Here is a 13894-nt window from a genome sequence, read left to right as displayed (position 1 = left end):
CTTTCATGCTTTCCAAATCTCAATCACTTTTGGTTTCAGAAAAAAGTTTAAAATTAGAAAAAAAAATCTGATTCTAAAATATCTAAATGAAGCACATCTAAATCAGAAATTGTCATAATAAATAAGCGGATTTTAAAAAAATCTGTTTCTGAATTTTTATAAATAAATTTAAAGTACTGTTATGTTAAAAGTTTAGTAGTTAGTAATGTTAATAAAAATAATTTAAGAAAAATATAAAATTTTTAATTGTTGAAGCTTTACTCAGGATAAACCAGATTGTAAAGATGTGCAAGTCCGAGGTCAGATATGTTAAAGCTGGAAAGATATTTAAAAAATGACATCAGAAGTATATAAAACTTGTGGTGAAGAATGTAAAAAATTAATTTCAGACAGCCACAATTTAGGTAAGTATGTTTGTTTGTGTAGCAATGATGCTGAATAACAGTGTATATACTTTTAATAGTATTCAGCTGCTTTAAAGCAATTTAAATTTCAGGTTTGACCTATTACTAGTTGAAATTTCATTCTACATTTTAAAAATATTAATACAAGACATTGTGGCCTTTTTTAATTTCTAGAGTAAGTTAAAAAAGTTTCTATTCAAAATGAGAAAACAAAAAATAACTTCATAGGCAGTTAGTTAAAAAAAAAAAAGTATTTAAGTGCATCAAAAATTTGCTAAGTTTGTATAAATTTATTGACTACAATGTAGTTTTATTTTACCAAGATACATATACAGTATTAAAATCTAGATGGTTGCAAAATTTCAATATGAAATATCTGACACTTAATGGAACACTTATATCAACATATTCAGAAATCAAATTTGAAAGCTTAAGTTCAAATATATGGTATGACTATCAGTATATATTCTTAATATACATTGCTTTTATCATATATATTTAAATTTCAAAGCTTACATCAAAATATATGCTTTTCTTGCTTTAGTTTTGAATTATTAATAGCCAAACACTTGGGTTAATTACATATAGAAAATGTGATTTTAAGTACATAAAACTGCATATGTGTATTTGATACTGATATGAAGAATTTCAGATTTAAAGTAAAATCTACTGCATTATTAATTTTTTTTGTCAAGAATAATAATTCAAAGTTTTTAAAAATTAAGTCAGAAAAGGCTTGGTCAAGTTAAAAATTTGAAATACAGCAAAATTCCCACATAAATATTTTTTAAGCAGAATATAATTTATTTGGTCCTATTATATACATTTGTATGTAAAAAAAAGCATCCTTAACTATCAAAATGAATAAATTATTTTAATTACATGAACCATCTTTCCAACCATGAAGCCACCTTTCATCAACAGTGGAACAATCAAATAATGGTTTCCCTAATTTTTTGTTGACATTGTTATGCATGTTGCATAACCATTGAGAAAGCTCATTTCGACTACTTGTTGCAGGAGGATTCTTTGAAATGCTGCAAAAGATAAAAGCATCAGTTAAAAAAATATTCTTAAAGAATATGCAATACACATATATGAGACAAAATATTTAGCAATTAATCTCCCTTTCCATACTTTATATGGAAAAGAAGCATATCATAAAATTAACCACAATTATAAAAGTTGAAGAAACTAATTTTTAGTATAAAAGGATATTGAAACAAGATATTTTAAAATTTAATCAGAAACAGGACTTTTTTTTCTTCTATTTATCGGAGAGTCATACACATATTAATCATTTTCTTCAAAAGTTTCTTAAAATCTATGCATAGTATAAAAGGAAGTCTCCTGAAAGCATCTGTATGTTTGAAAGAGAAAAACTCGAGAAATTCTTAACTGATATTGATGATATTTGTACCATTTTGTAGGGCATTTATTGGGAAAGATTTTAGTATATTAAAGTCATATCAAAATAAAAAAAAAAGGAATTTTACAATAGTGATCTTAATTATTTTCCTACTACGGTTCGTGCATGCACAAAACAGCAGTATCTTAGCGTTGTATTTATCCATACATGAGCAAATAGCAAGACCTGTGGTATGCATATGCGATGCATTTCTTTGTTTACGTCTGTATTTAAACAGCGATTCAAAACTCGTTATACCCCAAAAAATTAACTGATTCAGAATTGGATGTACATATATCACAACTGAAAAAAAAGATATCAGATATTTAAAATCAAATTCAAAATTCAGATACTTTGATAATATCTTTTTCATCGGTTAGTCACTGAACAATTTATCGGTATCTTGCAATATTTAATCACAAACTAATGAAGGCTTGAAATAAAATTAAATCACAGACACACAAAATACTGCTTGAACTAAATTCTACTTTGTTATTGTTATATCATTTAATTAAAAATATCTTCACTTTTTAATATAAAATTGTTAACACTTTACTAAAAACTAGCAAGTTTAGAAATTAAAATATTTCATTGAATTCCTGAATTCTTTTTCAATGAAATGAAAAAAAAAAAAACCCTCCATATACATTAGGAAAAAAAATGAAAATGATAAAATAAATATTATTTCAAAACACTGTTCAGAATTTAGTATTGCATTAATTTGAAATATTACCAAGATTTTTATAAAATTGTCATAATAATTTTATGTTTAATACTTTACTTTAACACTGTAAAAATTCCTTTTTTCTTGTTAGAAAACTAAAAATCAAATAAAAGAACTTACTCTTCTCGAAAATCTTCAGCACATTCTTTACATGGATAAAATTTTGAAAAAAGACCAATGAAACTTTTCATATCTTTTTGTTCATCAACTGATGGCTTTTCTGGAAAATATGCTGCCATAGTATGCAAAAATGACCATGTGCACTGTCCAAGTTCTTCTCGATCTAGAGGACATTCTTTAGACTTCTAAGGAAGTTAAGAATAACATATAGTCAAACATATAACAAGAAGATATAAACATCAATTTAGAAAAACATGGATTTTTTTTTATTGAAATATAAAAATTGCTTCAAGGAACATTTTTGAATAGTTCCAGACTAATATAAAAAGAAAAATTTCCTAAAAATATTATAATATGCAAAAGCACAAGTTTTTTTTTAAAATTCCATTTCATAGTATATTGCTTTAAATAATTCTTTTTTGTATAATTGAATATTCAGATCCTAATCCTTGAAATATTTTTTCTTTTTCATTTATTTCAGTGTAAGTTTCAAGAACTATTTAAAAGATATTTGAAATCAATAACAATAATTAATTCAAACATGCAATCAGAATATAATTCTTTATTTCCTATTTTTGTCTTTATTTTTAACACACGGATTACGGTTAATTTTTTAAAAAATTATAAAATACAAAAAATTAATTCATTTATAACTTTTATCTACATTTCATGGACTATAATAAAATTTACAATTTTTAGAATAAATATAATACAATATTCCTCTTTAACTTAGTTTATTGTCTTTCCTACTTTTCAATTATTTTCTAAAGATTTTTATTATTATTTTAAAGATATTTGAAAAAAAGAAATCGCATTGGTTTACAATATCTTCCCGCTATTATTATCATGGAAATACTGTACAATATAATTCATATCATTCATATAATAATACCCAGTCAGTCGCTTAAAGTGGAAATAAATGAATAGTTTTTTTTAAAAAAATTCCAATCAAAGTAAGAGTTTTTATCGAAATAATGCATACCGTTGCATCATACCTCTACTACTTTTGATGTATCCTCTTTTCTTTTTTTCCGGTTTTCGGAAATTGTTTGTTGTTTAGTCCAATTTTTAAAGTCGGTACACACGCGACATTTCTCGGCAGAAGGAGAATTATAATCATAGGATGCGTACCGTGAACTCATAAGATAGCAATTAAATTCATGCACCCAATAACTACCAACTAAGTTAACCACATGTATGAACACAGTTTGTTTTGTTTTGATATTTGGTTGATCTCTTTACTGTCAATATGTTGCCAGAAATTTCTAAAAACGTGTTAATATCTCAAACAGGAAAGGGAGTTTCAAAGCAAGTTTTTGAATTTTATTAGTTACAATACTAAGTTGTACACTGAGCATTAATTATTCCTATGCAGTTTTAAATTCAATTTATTGCTATTAATAACAAATGCATATTATATATAATTTAACTTCTTTCAAAGAATGAGAGAACATTGGATGCGAGCGCATGCGCTTTGTGTTTGTTATTATTTTCTTTCAAACTGGATTAGTGTTCGATGTCAATTTTGTAGCTCTTATTCAATTCAAAAAATTGACTTTTTCCGCTAATTTTTTGCGAAATGTGATAAACATGTCTTCGGAAACATATTACGATGATTTTCTTTACCCTATTCTCTATCGGGAAGGAAATATCTTTGAATTTTTTGACAAAATATTTGATTTTTTATACCGAAGGTAAGCTTAAGATATTTCAAATGCCATTCACGTTCATTATATGTTTCTAAATATCTTCTCTAGCATTATTTGTTATTGGAAATGTATACTTCTTGCAAATTCTCTAATATAAGATAATTTCTCTTTAAATATAGGACTGATTTTTTCAAGTTTAAAGATGAATCTTCTACTCTTGGACTAGCTGATGGAGAAGCGGAAAAAATTGTTAGAACTGTACGTATAGATTTAATTTTAAATGTGGTTGATGTTAAATATTTTCATCATTCTTATCTCAAATGTTACTCATCTGATAAGAATGCTGCTGTTGTTGATAGCTGTAAGATTGTGGGTCATAATAGAAAAAAAAAAAGGTGGGGAGGGGTAAAAGTTTACAGTTGGGTGCCCCTTTTGACGATTTTTTTTACTTGTAGATCGGTCATTTTCGGTTGATAACCTAACAGTAACATCAATGAAAACAAAACATTACGGAAACCAGAAGTAGTGTTTCATTGCTGAGATTTAGCGATAATCGAAGGGGCACCCAAATCTACACTAGAACCAAAATTGGTATTAATTCCGTTTACAGATTTTAATTGTGTGACCCCAATCAGTTTTGTGTGCTCACTCGTTCATAATAGAATATTGCAATACTTAGTTTCTATTCAAATTAGATTAAAAAAAAAAAACTTTTTTAATGATGTGACTAGCATGATTGGGAATTGTGTAAGAGTGGCATTATTTTCTTGTCCAAAAAAATTCTTATGAAATATTCCATATTTGTTTTCTATTCTCTTGTTGTCATAATTACAATTTTATCTCACATTCAGTGTAGGCTATATAATGATCCAATTTTTCAGGTATTTTGTAAGTATATGGAAAAAGCTGTTGCAGAGCACAGAAGCCAAATAATATCTGATGTGGAACCTGTTCCTTTAGGTATATATTTGCTGCTATTTTTTTTAATGCCCAAAAGTTTTACTTTCAGTGCTTAATTCCCTTATTAATGAATGTCATGATTTAACTTAATAATGTATTCATTTCAAAGTCGAATTGTTTCATCAAAATATTGAAACATTTTTGTTAATATTTTAGATTTTATACTTGAATAATTTATAAATTTTTTTATATAAATACTATAAATTTTAGTAACTGTACAATTTTATATGAAAGACAATATATTAATAGTTAATTGTTTTAATTAATGCTAGTACTTTTTGTTAGAACTTGTGCTATATTTTACAGGGATATCATCAATAAAGTCATCATTTGTATTAATCATTGAATCAATAGATGCTAGATTACAGAGATTATTAATACAGAGTTAGCATCACTCAGGTCACTAATATATTAGTTAGTACTGCTTCTTTTGAGTTAATAATCATGACATTTCTTTTCTTTTGAATTAAATTCTTTTCCCTTAAAACATTTCAAGTTAAAAATAGTATGAGTCACTTATTATTGATATCTTAAGAAAAGTTTTAGATGAGTTTAGTTTTCACTTCAAATGCAATAGGACCAGCAGACATTATTTTGTTAATAAGTATATCAAATGATAAATTATTATCCTGTAGCTGGGCCAGATTTTTTGAGAACTATAAGATAAGTCAGGTTTCTTCTTTGCAGTATACTTAATTTTTACCATTAAGATAGTTTTATTAAATTCTTAATTCTAAAGTTTATTTATGAAATTCATCATATTACAGAGTCATTTCAACTGTTCAATTTGGATTGTTGATAACAACATAGCTTACTTCTATTTGGCAGATGATAATCATCATCTAATTTTAATGTTGGAACTATTCTGTTACAGCCAATATTCATCACTAAGATTTGATAATGAGAGCTATTGCTAAAATTTAGAACAGAATTTTTTTTTTTTGGCTTAAACTAAACTAAACTATTTACTAACTATTAAATCTGCTTTCAAATGTTCATTGTGTATTATTAAGGACACAAAATTAAATTTTGCAGAATTTCTGTTAACTTCTATTTATTGCTTCCAGATTTCGTTGCTGAAGAAACCGTTGTTACCACATCTAACCCAGAATGTGATGCAGTTCCTTTGACACCTTCAATAGAAGAATGCGTTGACTCTAAAAAAGCAGAAATTCCAGTAAGGCGAGAGGAGGATGAAACGTATGTTAAAAATACGCTATATATGTTTTTTTTTAAAGCTGGGCATACAATATTTAAGTTTTAAAAGTATTTAAATTAATTATATCTCAATATAACGTAATTGAACAAGTATAAAAGGGGCACTATCATGGTAAAAATTGGTTTGTTCTTTATTTAATATATAAATATTAATTGTAAAATTTAATTTAAAAATTTGTTACAGAAAAAAATATTGAAAAAAAACTAAGGGGAGGAGAACTGTTGGGTTGAATTTTTTTTTGTGTGTAATTGTTCATAAAAGGTATAAAATGAAGGTATGTTTTGAATATATATAAATTACCCAAATTTGTAAATTGTTATTATTTTGTTTGCTTTTAATTAAAATGCAGAACAATCACCTTGATCTGACAAAAATGTAGAAACATTTATGTGAAATATCCCATTAAAAAAGCATTCCATGGAAGAAGTAGTTAACACTTGGTATTAATGAAATTACTAATAACCAGTAATTGTGACTTAGAACTACTTGATAATTCGATAATTTTCGTAGATTAAATTTATGTCCTTAAAATGCTAGAAAGGACTAATGTTATATTCAGTAAATCTTGAAGATTATGCTTAAGTATGGCAATAAATGTCCTGTTTCCAGCTTTGACGTGTTTATTTTGTCATTTTTGTAAATTAAATGTCAAGACTTTTCATTATAAGCAACTTCTGATGAAAATATTGATTACAAGTAACAGTATTTTCATACTCTTTCTTTTCACTGTTAGTGCACATTGTTAAGTTTAAAAGGCTACAGTTATGATACTATTACTTAAAAAATTTAAGTAGTTCTTTTTTTTTATAAATTTGTTTTCAGTTATAATTATTATAGATAATATTTTAAAACTTTTTTAAACATTATTATTAAGGGATCCTAAAGTACCAATAATGGATCCAGATTCCTACAATGGTGCTTGTTATGATGATTATTCTTGGGCTCAGACAATTCGAGATGCAGATATTCATATAAAGGTATCTCTTCTTTCCTTTTTTCTTTTATTTGTTTTTACTGCATGTTGTCAGGTTTGTCACAGCTCTCGGAAAATACATGGAATTTAAAAATTATCTATTAAAATGCAGAGATCATCATGCAGGAAAATTGCAGAGATTAAAATTTTCTTTAAAAACTCAGAAAATACTGGAAATTTTTATTTTCTTAATTTTTTTTTTCATCTAAAAAATGCTAATCTCTAAGCATGGGAAGAATTTTAAAAAAAAATTGCCATTGCCTTGAAAACAAAACAATTCATGATTGTTAAATTGTAGATGCTCAGCCCTTTTCTACTTACTCACCTTTTCTCCTGTATAGATCCTTCCATTTTCCAAGACTGAGAAAAAATATCAAAATTGAAATAGTGCTACAAGCTACTTGAATACTAGTAAAGTTACTGAAACTATAAAAAATGCCCTTTTTAGCCAAATATTTTATGTTTGAAAAAAATACTTTAAAAAAAAAAGCATTTGAAGACACAAAATTGTAATGTTATTTTAAAAGCTACATCTTGTTTAATTCTATGTTTATTGAAAAACAATACAATATTAAGTGAAAAGTGAATGGTTGATTTACTTCAACTGCTTTATTTAAAATTTCTGCATCATATTCATAACGAATGTGCCAAGATCCAGTTTAAAATTTTCCTGAAAAAAATAAAAGTGAATGAAAAGAACAATTTAGATTAATTTAATGGAGAAATTTGTTTGAATGATTTCTGTACTAATGTTTTGAGGTCCAATAAATTTTCTGACTTTTGGGAAGTTGCAATTTCCCAGTATAATATTAAAAGCTCAATAAAAATAATTTTGAATGATTTCTTAATTTAATGTTTGTAATTTTAAGAATATTGTACATATTAAAGATGTTGAACTTCTCTTTGATTAAAGTATCATATTTTATTTCTTGCATATAAATATTTAAAGCATGAAGCAAAATTGACAAAATAAATAAGATTTTGGAATGATTTCTCTTTGCACGTTATGCCGTTATTATATTTTTATAGAAACTATATTAAATATAAGTAATAATTTATTATTGAAAATTATATGCTAAGATGGTTCAAACCTAATAGGGAACAATTAAGTATTTTGAAATACTAAAGTTCATCATATGGGGAATTTTTACAAAGTACTTCTGAAAGTTCTGTTTTGTGTGTGTAAAATGTATTTTGATGCATTAGCTAAATTATTGTTAAAGCATAGTGTAAAATTCATACAACTTTTAACAAAATGTTTGTTGAATAAATTATATGCTGTCGGGGCATCTTTATATGTTTTATGATTCTTGTTTTATTTGTATATGAATTTACTGTTTAATCTATGATTAGGTTCCTGCCAATGTTACTTCTGGAAAGCAAGTTCGTGTGAATATTCAACATGCACATGTAAAGGTTGAATTAATGAAAAATAATGAATGGTCTACTCTAAAAGAAGGAGATTTATCTTGGAGGATTAATGTTGAAGAATCTACATGGACATTAGTTCCAGGGGAAGAAATTCATGTAAGTTTTCATATAAATAATCTGTGCATTAGTGTTTTAATTAATATTGGTAATAACTGTTCCTTAAAAATATTGAAAGCTAATATGGGGGGAAGATTTATTATAATTTCAAATAAGTGAGAATTATAATTTCATATATTTTATTAGTAAACACATTTTGCTAGCAAAGCAAGAAATATTTTAAAAACTGCTTGTTTTTTAGTTTCTTGCTATATTAAAATAATAATAATAATAAAAGGTACTATGTATTAAAAAAATAGTTGCTAAATTTAATTTTCTTTTTTAGGGAGTGCATAAGTCAGAAATTCTTGAAATTGCATTATTTATATTTTTTCTTTACTAACAGTTGAAACTTAAGTACATTTAACTCAACATTTTGATGCAGATAAGTGATTTTTGCTTTCACATTAGATTAAGTATGAATGCAATTATTTTTTTAATGTCACTTTTTTTTAAAGAAATAGAAATGTTTCTAATTTATTTTAAACATAAAAACACTCCTATTTTATAAGCTGCTTAAATCTTTACCTGTTCCCCATTCATCTCAAAATCTAATCACTGCAATTTTCTCTATTAAACATATAATCATTAAGTTAAGATTGAGAAATACATTAAACTAATGCATTGGCAACAATATGAGGATTTGTTTATTTTGAAAGTACTAAAGCTCTGATAATAATTTCAGTTTTCACTTTATATATTTGACACTCATCTGCTGTGCTCTGTGCTCAAAATTCTAAAATACTTTCTGAAAATTTTAGTATAGTCTTTCATTAAGGATAATATTTGATGATTCAAATAAAAGATTATTAGATTTAAAGGATTGCAACTTTATTATTCCGTTTTATAAAATAGTTACATTTCATCTGCATGACTAAACCAAACATATCCCATTATTTCTTCCTAACAATAATGTAAAGCATGGAATTTAAATAATCTTTTGTTTAAAAAAATATAAGTAATGTGTATTTTTTTATATTTTACTATATTTTGAAAATCTTTATATATAAAATTTAGAAATTTTTTTTTAAAGATTATTCTTCTACCAATTTTTCCAATACTTTTTCTTGATTAAAAAAAAAAAATTTTTTTTATAATTTCATTTTTTTTCACAGTTATTTTTATTATTTTAACATAGTTTTGGTGTGTTTCTTTTAAACTAATAAGTTGAGTTTTAACATACTGAGGAGTTTTTGAAATTAATTGTTTTTAAACTTTAGTAAGGTTTCTAAATTTCATTATTTCTATATTTATCTGTGTTTTATTTGTCAGATATGTCTTCAGAAAATACAAGAGAGATGGTGGGACTCATTTTTTATTGGCGAGCCCAAAATAAACCTTAGAGCTATAGACCCTAGCATTCCATATGAAGATTTAGATCAAGAATCTCAAGCAAAAATTGAAGAACTTATGTACAATGAACATTTGAAACGTCTTGGAAAACCTACTATTCAGCAAAGTGTAAGTGTGGTGTTATTATTTTCTTATAAAAATTTAAGCTGATACTTTTATTTATATGTATAGGGCTATAATACCTTCTTGTTGCAAATATTATAGACTATTTTTTTATAGAAAATTCAGAACATTTTGAAAGATGCTTGGGACCGTGATGGATCTCCATTTAAGGGTCAACCATTTGATCCAAGTGTTTTAGACGCGAGTTCTGCAAATGGATCAATATAAGGGTAATTTTTCATTCTTTTTATGCTTTGTTAAAATTGTTATGGATACTTAACAATTGTTTATTTTCTTATGTAATAAAAAATTGATTTTAAACGCAATAGATATATATAATTTCTATTATTAAATTTCATAATGCATTCAATACTATAAATTTAGCATTCTTATTGCTCATTTGAAACTTGTAGAAGTTTCCTTTTTAAAGCAGTGTTTTATTTTGAGAAGCATATAGTATAATGTAGAAGCCAAGTATATATTAATCCACAAAATGTTACCTTAGTTAGAGTATTCATGTGGTAGTAGTATACTGGCTCAGAGAAGCATTCTGTTGTTTTATATTATCTAAGAATAATTATATGTGATGAACAAAAATATATGATTTGTTTGCAGTGATAAATTTATTTGTTTGCAAATAAAATAATTGTAAAACAAATATAAAAGCCAATAATGTATTCGAAATTTGCCGCAAAGGACAAATGACCAGTAAAGAAAATACTGACTTTACCTTCATATTTGTTGACCTATATTCATTTAAATTTGTTATGGACAATATACTTCTTAAAGTGTCTCTTTTGGAAAATCATATGCTTTGACTTCGTTTTTGAAATGGCAACATAATGGCAATTCTTTCATTTGCTTTTTAGAAATGAATGAAAAAGCCAGTTGGGCTGTAGTTTTGATAATTTTTTCTGTATATTGACTGTTTAATTCACACTTTTTACATGCTTTTCCTATGGATTACCTCTTTTTTTTGCATTTAGGTCAGTCACATGCCTGGTCCTATCATGCCAATAAGCAATCATTTTGAAAATCAATATATGTCCTGATTTGTGCAAGTGATTGTTTGAATGCTTGCAAGATTGCCGAAAGATCTAAATATCAGCAAGAATTTATTTAATGCCATTTTGACATAATCTGAGCTTCACATTGCTGTAAAATTTGTCCTTAACCATTGAACAGAGTATGAATCATATCATAGAGAATCAAGAATTGTTGAATTATTCAAATATGGATCAAAATTAGGTGATAAAACTTCTCCAGTTAGCATACAAGCAATGGGGACAGTTTATAAATACAGCAGAAAGGTATTTAAATTAACGAAAGATAAATTACGCCAAATACTTTATTGAAATTCTTTCATTTTAAAAGTTCATTTTCCTTTTGTACATACTATAATTATGTATTAATTAGTATTTTACTCTGTAGCACTTTCATGTCTGTACTATTTTTTGCACCTTGTACATTGAGTTTTTATTCTTTTTTTTATTTTTCATGATTTAAAAAATGTTTTTTTTATATATATTCTTCTTAGAAATTTAAAACTGTTTTTATTCATTATACAGAAAATATTTAAATGTGCCAAAAATTATTATCTAGTGAGAAATTATTGGAAAAAAAAAAAAAAAAAAAAAAGACATGATTTAAAGGGGAAAAAGTTCTACATAACAGCATTAATATTTTTTTAGTAAACTTGAATAAAAACTTTAAACAATTAAATCTTCAGCATTTTATAAATCTAAAAATCATTTTCAAGACCATGGACAAGCCATCGTGAGATGTAGCAACAAACAATGCCACTGAATGATTCAAATTACTCTGATTTCAGCATTATTTTTTAATCGTTTCATATATGTATAATCATTTTTGGCAACCATATATAATTTTTTGTAACTTAAAGATTTGTTGAAAATATTTGAAAGAATTTCAAATGTATGTATTATGGAATTTTGTAGAGAATTAAAAGTTTATCTTGCTAGACCCTTGGTATTTTCTGCTTTACTGGAATCGGAGTGACATTTGGGTTTGCATCTTGTAATGTTAAAATTATATTTTTAATCCAAACCAGCTTTTTACCAACCAAGTTCACCCTTGAGCTGGCAATTTTTTTTTTATAGAAATAATAAAAAAAAAAGATTAATTTTTAATCATGTTGATGATTTTACTCCGAATTTCATGATGAATTATTTCATTACAAGAAATATAATTGATAGGTATTTTTTATTTCTCTCTCTTTTCATAGGCTTAAGAAGCACCATTCATCCAATTTCATTTAAATTCACTTTGAAGAGAATTCACAGACATCGTTTACGTTTTGTACAGTTAAATTTTTATTATGTATATTTGTAAATTTGTTATTTTTATAAATTCATATAAAGTCACTGAAATACTGAACTGTTTACTGTCTTTTTATAATTCATGGCTTTAAGAGAAAGGTTCTTTTTCATATATTAATCTTTATAACATGCAGAATAAATTTCATGTTTAAAGTGATAATAATATGTTTATTGTACTATCATAAATAATCAAGATAAAAAAAAAGCATTATAATTTCGATTTCTCATAAAATATAACGTAGCAGTTATTTCTTATGATGTGTAGCGTACTCAGATAACATAGAAATCATTGAGCACACTTGACTATTGAATCCGTGATATATAAATTTTACATAAAATTGCAGGAGTGTTAATTATGGTTCCCAAGTATGGTTTTGTCATATTCAGGGTTTTGTAAACATTTAAAATTCCATGACTGAGTGTTGCTGGAGATAAGTGTGGACAAAATCTGCCAGGATCAATCTGAAGTATTTAAGTCCAATCACAGTTAACAAAGTCTACAACTCTGCCAGAATTACTGTGCAAACTACAAGAACATTAACCACATATGGCCTTAACTTCTGCCAGTATCCAGTTGTACATTTGGAATATACCTGAAACAAATATTAGAAAACAATTCTTATACTTTTCTCACTTGTAGGATTCCACTAGAATATACATGATGCCAATAGGAATACATTACTAATACTGTAAATTCTGCTCGACATATACAACTTTTGTCATTTTTCGCTCACATCATTTTTCAAACTATTGTGAATCAAACAATAAATGTTTTAGTTGGTCACAGAAAAAAATGTTTATTGCACCTGCACATTGTTTCAGTAAATTCCTATGATTAAATTAAAAAAATATATATGTATATAATAAATTTATTTGTTGATGAATTGTCTGGTAATCTTTTTCAATCTCATTTTTATACAATATGCTGTCAATATTTCAGAAATTGCTTTTATAAATATTTTGTTTTATAACATCTATTGGTTTATCTCAAATTAAATTGCTTTGCATACTTCTAAAGAAAATGTAATGCCTTTATTCAATTGATCGTATTACTTACTTGTTATCGAATTATTGATCAAATTACTTAATATATTAAATAGAAACTGTGTTATGATT

The 13894-nt window shown here is 25.8% G+C and overlaps 2 protein-coding genes across 3 annotated transcripts; one reads left to right on the top strand and one right to left on the bottom strand.

The window, feature by feature from the left end:
* Window positions 1-1185: 1185 nt before the first annotated feature.
* LOC129971543 (FAD-linked sulfhydryl oxidase ALR-like) lies at window positions 1186-3909 on the bottom strand. The gene is made up of 3 exons (XM_056085412.1): window positions 3652-3909; window positions 2657-2841; window positions 1186-1441 (listed from the first exon to the last, which is right to left on the bottom strand). The coding sequence occupies exons 1-3, from the start codon at window positions 3796-3798 to the stop codon at window positions 1279-1281; spliced, it is 495 nt and encodes a 164-aa protein (XP_055941387.1). The 5' UTR covers window positions 3799-3909; the 3' UTR covers window positions 1186-1278.
* A 231-nt stretch (window positions 3910-4140) lies between these two features.
* Window positions 4141-12836, top strand: LOC129971541 (nudC domain-containing protein 3-like). Of its 2 annotated transcripts, none has more exons than XM_056085408.1 (9): window positions 4141-4350; window positions 4485-4563; window positions 5187-5265; window positions 6333-6465; window positions 7359-7461; window positions 8811-8984; window positions 10257-10445; window positions 10557-10669; window positions 12685-12836. In XM_056085408.1, the coding sequence occupies exons 1-8, from the start codon at window positions 4247-4249 to the stop codon at window positions 10665-10667; spliced, it is 972 nt and encodes a 323-aa protein (XP_055941383.1). In that variant the 5' UTR covers window positions 4141-4246; the 3' UTR covers window positions 10668-10669; window positions 12685-12836. The 2 variants fall into 2 exon arrangements, with proteins under 2 accessions (XP_055941383.1, XP_055941384.1); XM_056085409.1 differs by lacking the exon at window positions 12685-12836 and adding an exon at window positions 11426-11905.
* The last annotated feature ends 1058 nt before the right edge of the window (window positions 12837-13894 follow it).

The sequence above is a fragment of the Argiope bruennichi genome, chromosome 6 (assembly GCF_947563725.1).
Source record: "Argiope bruennichi chromosome 6, qqArgBrue1.1, whole genome shotgun sequence".
Classification (NCBI taxonomy): Eukaryota; Metazoa; Arthropoda; class Arachnida; order Araneae; family Araneidae; genus Argiope; species Argiope bruennichi.
The sequence above is the reverse complement of the archived record's forward strand: the minus strand, read 5'-3'. Positions and strand labels throughout refer to the sequence as shown.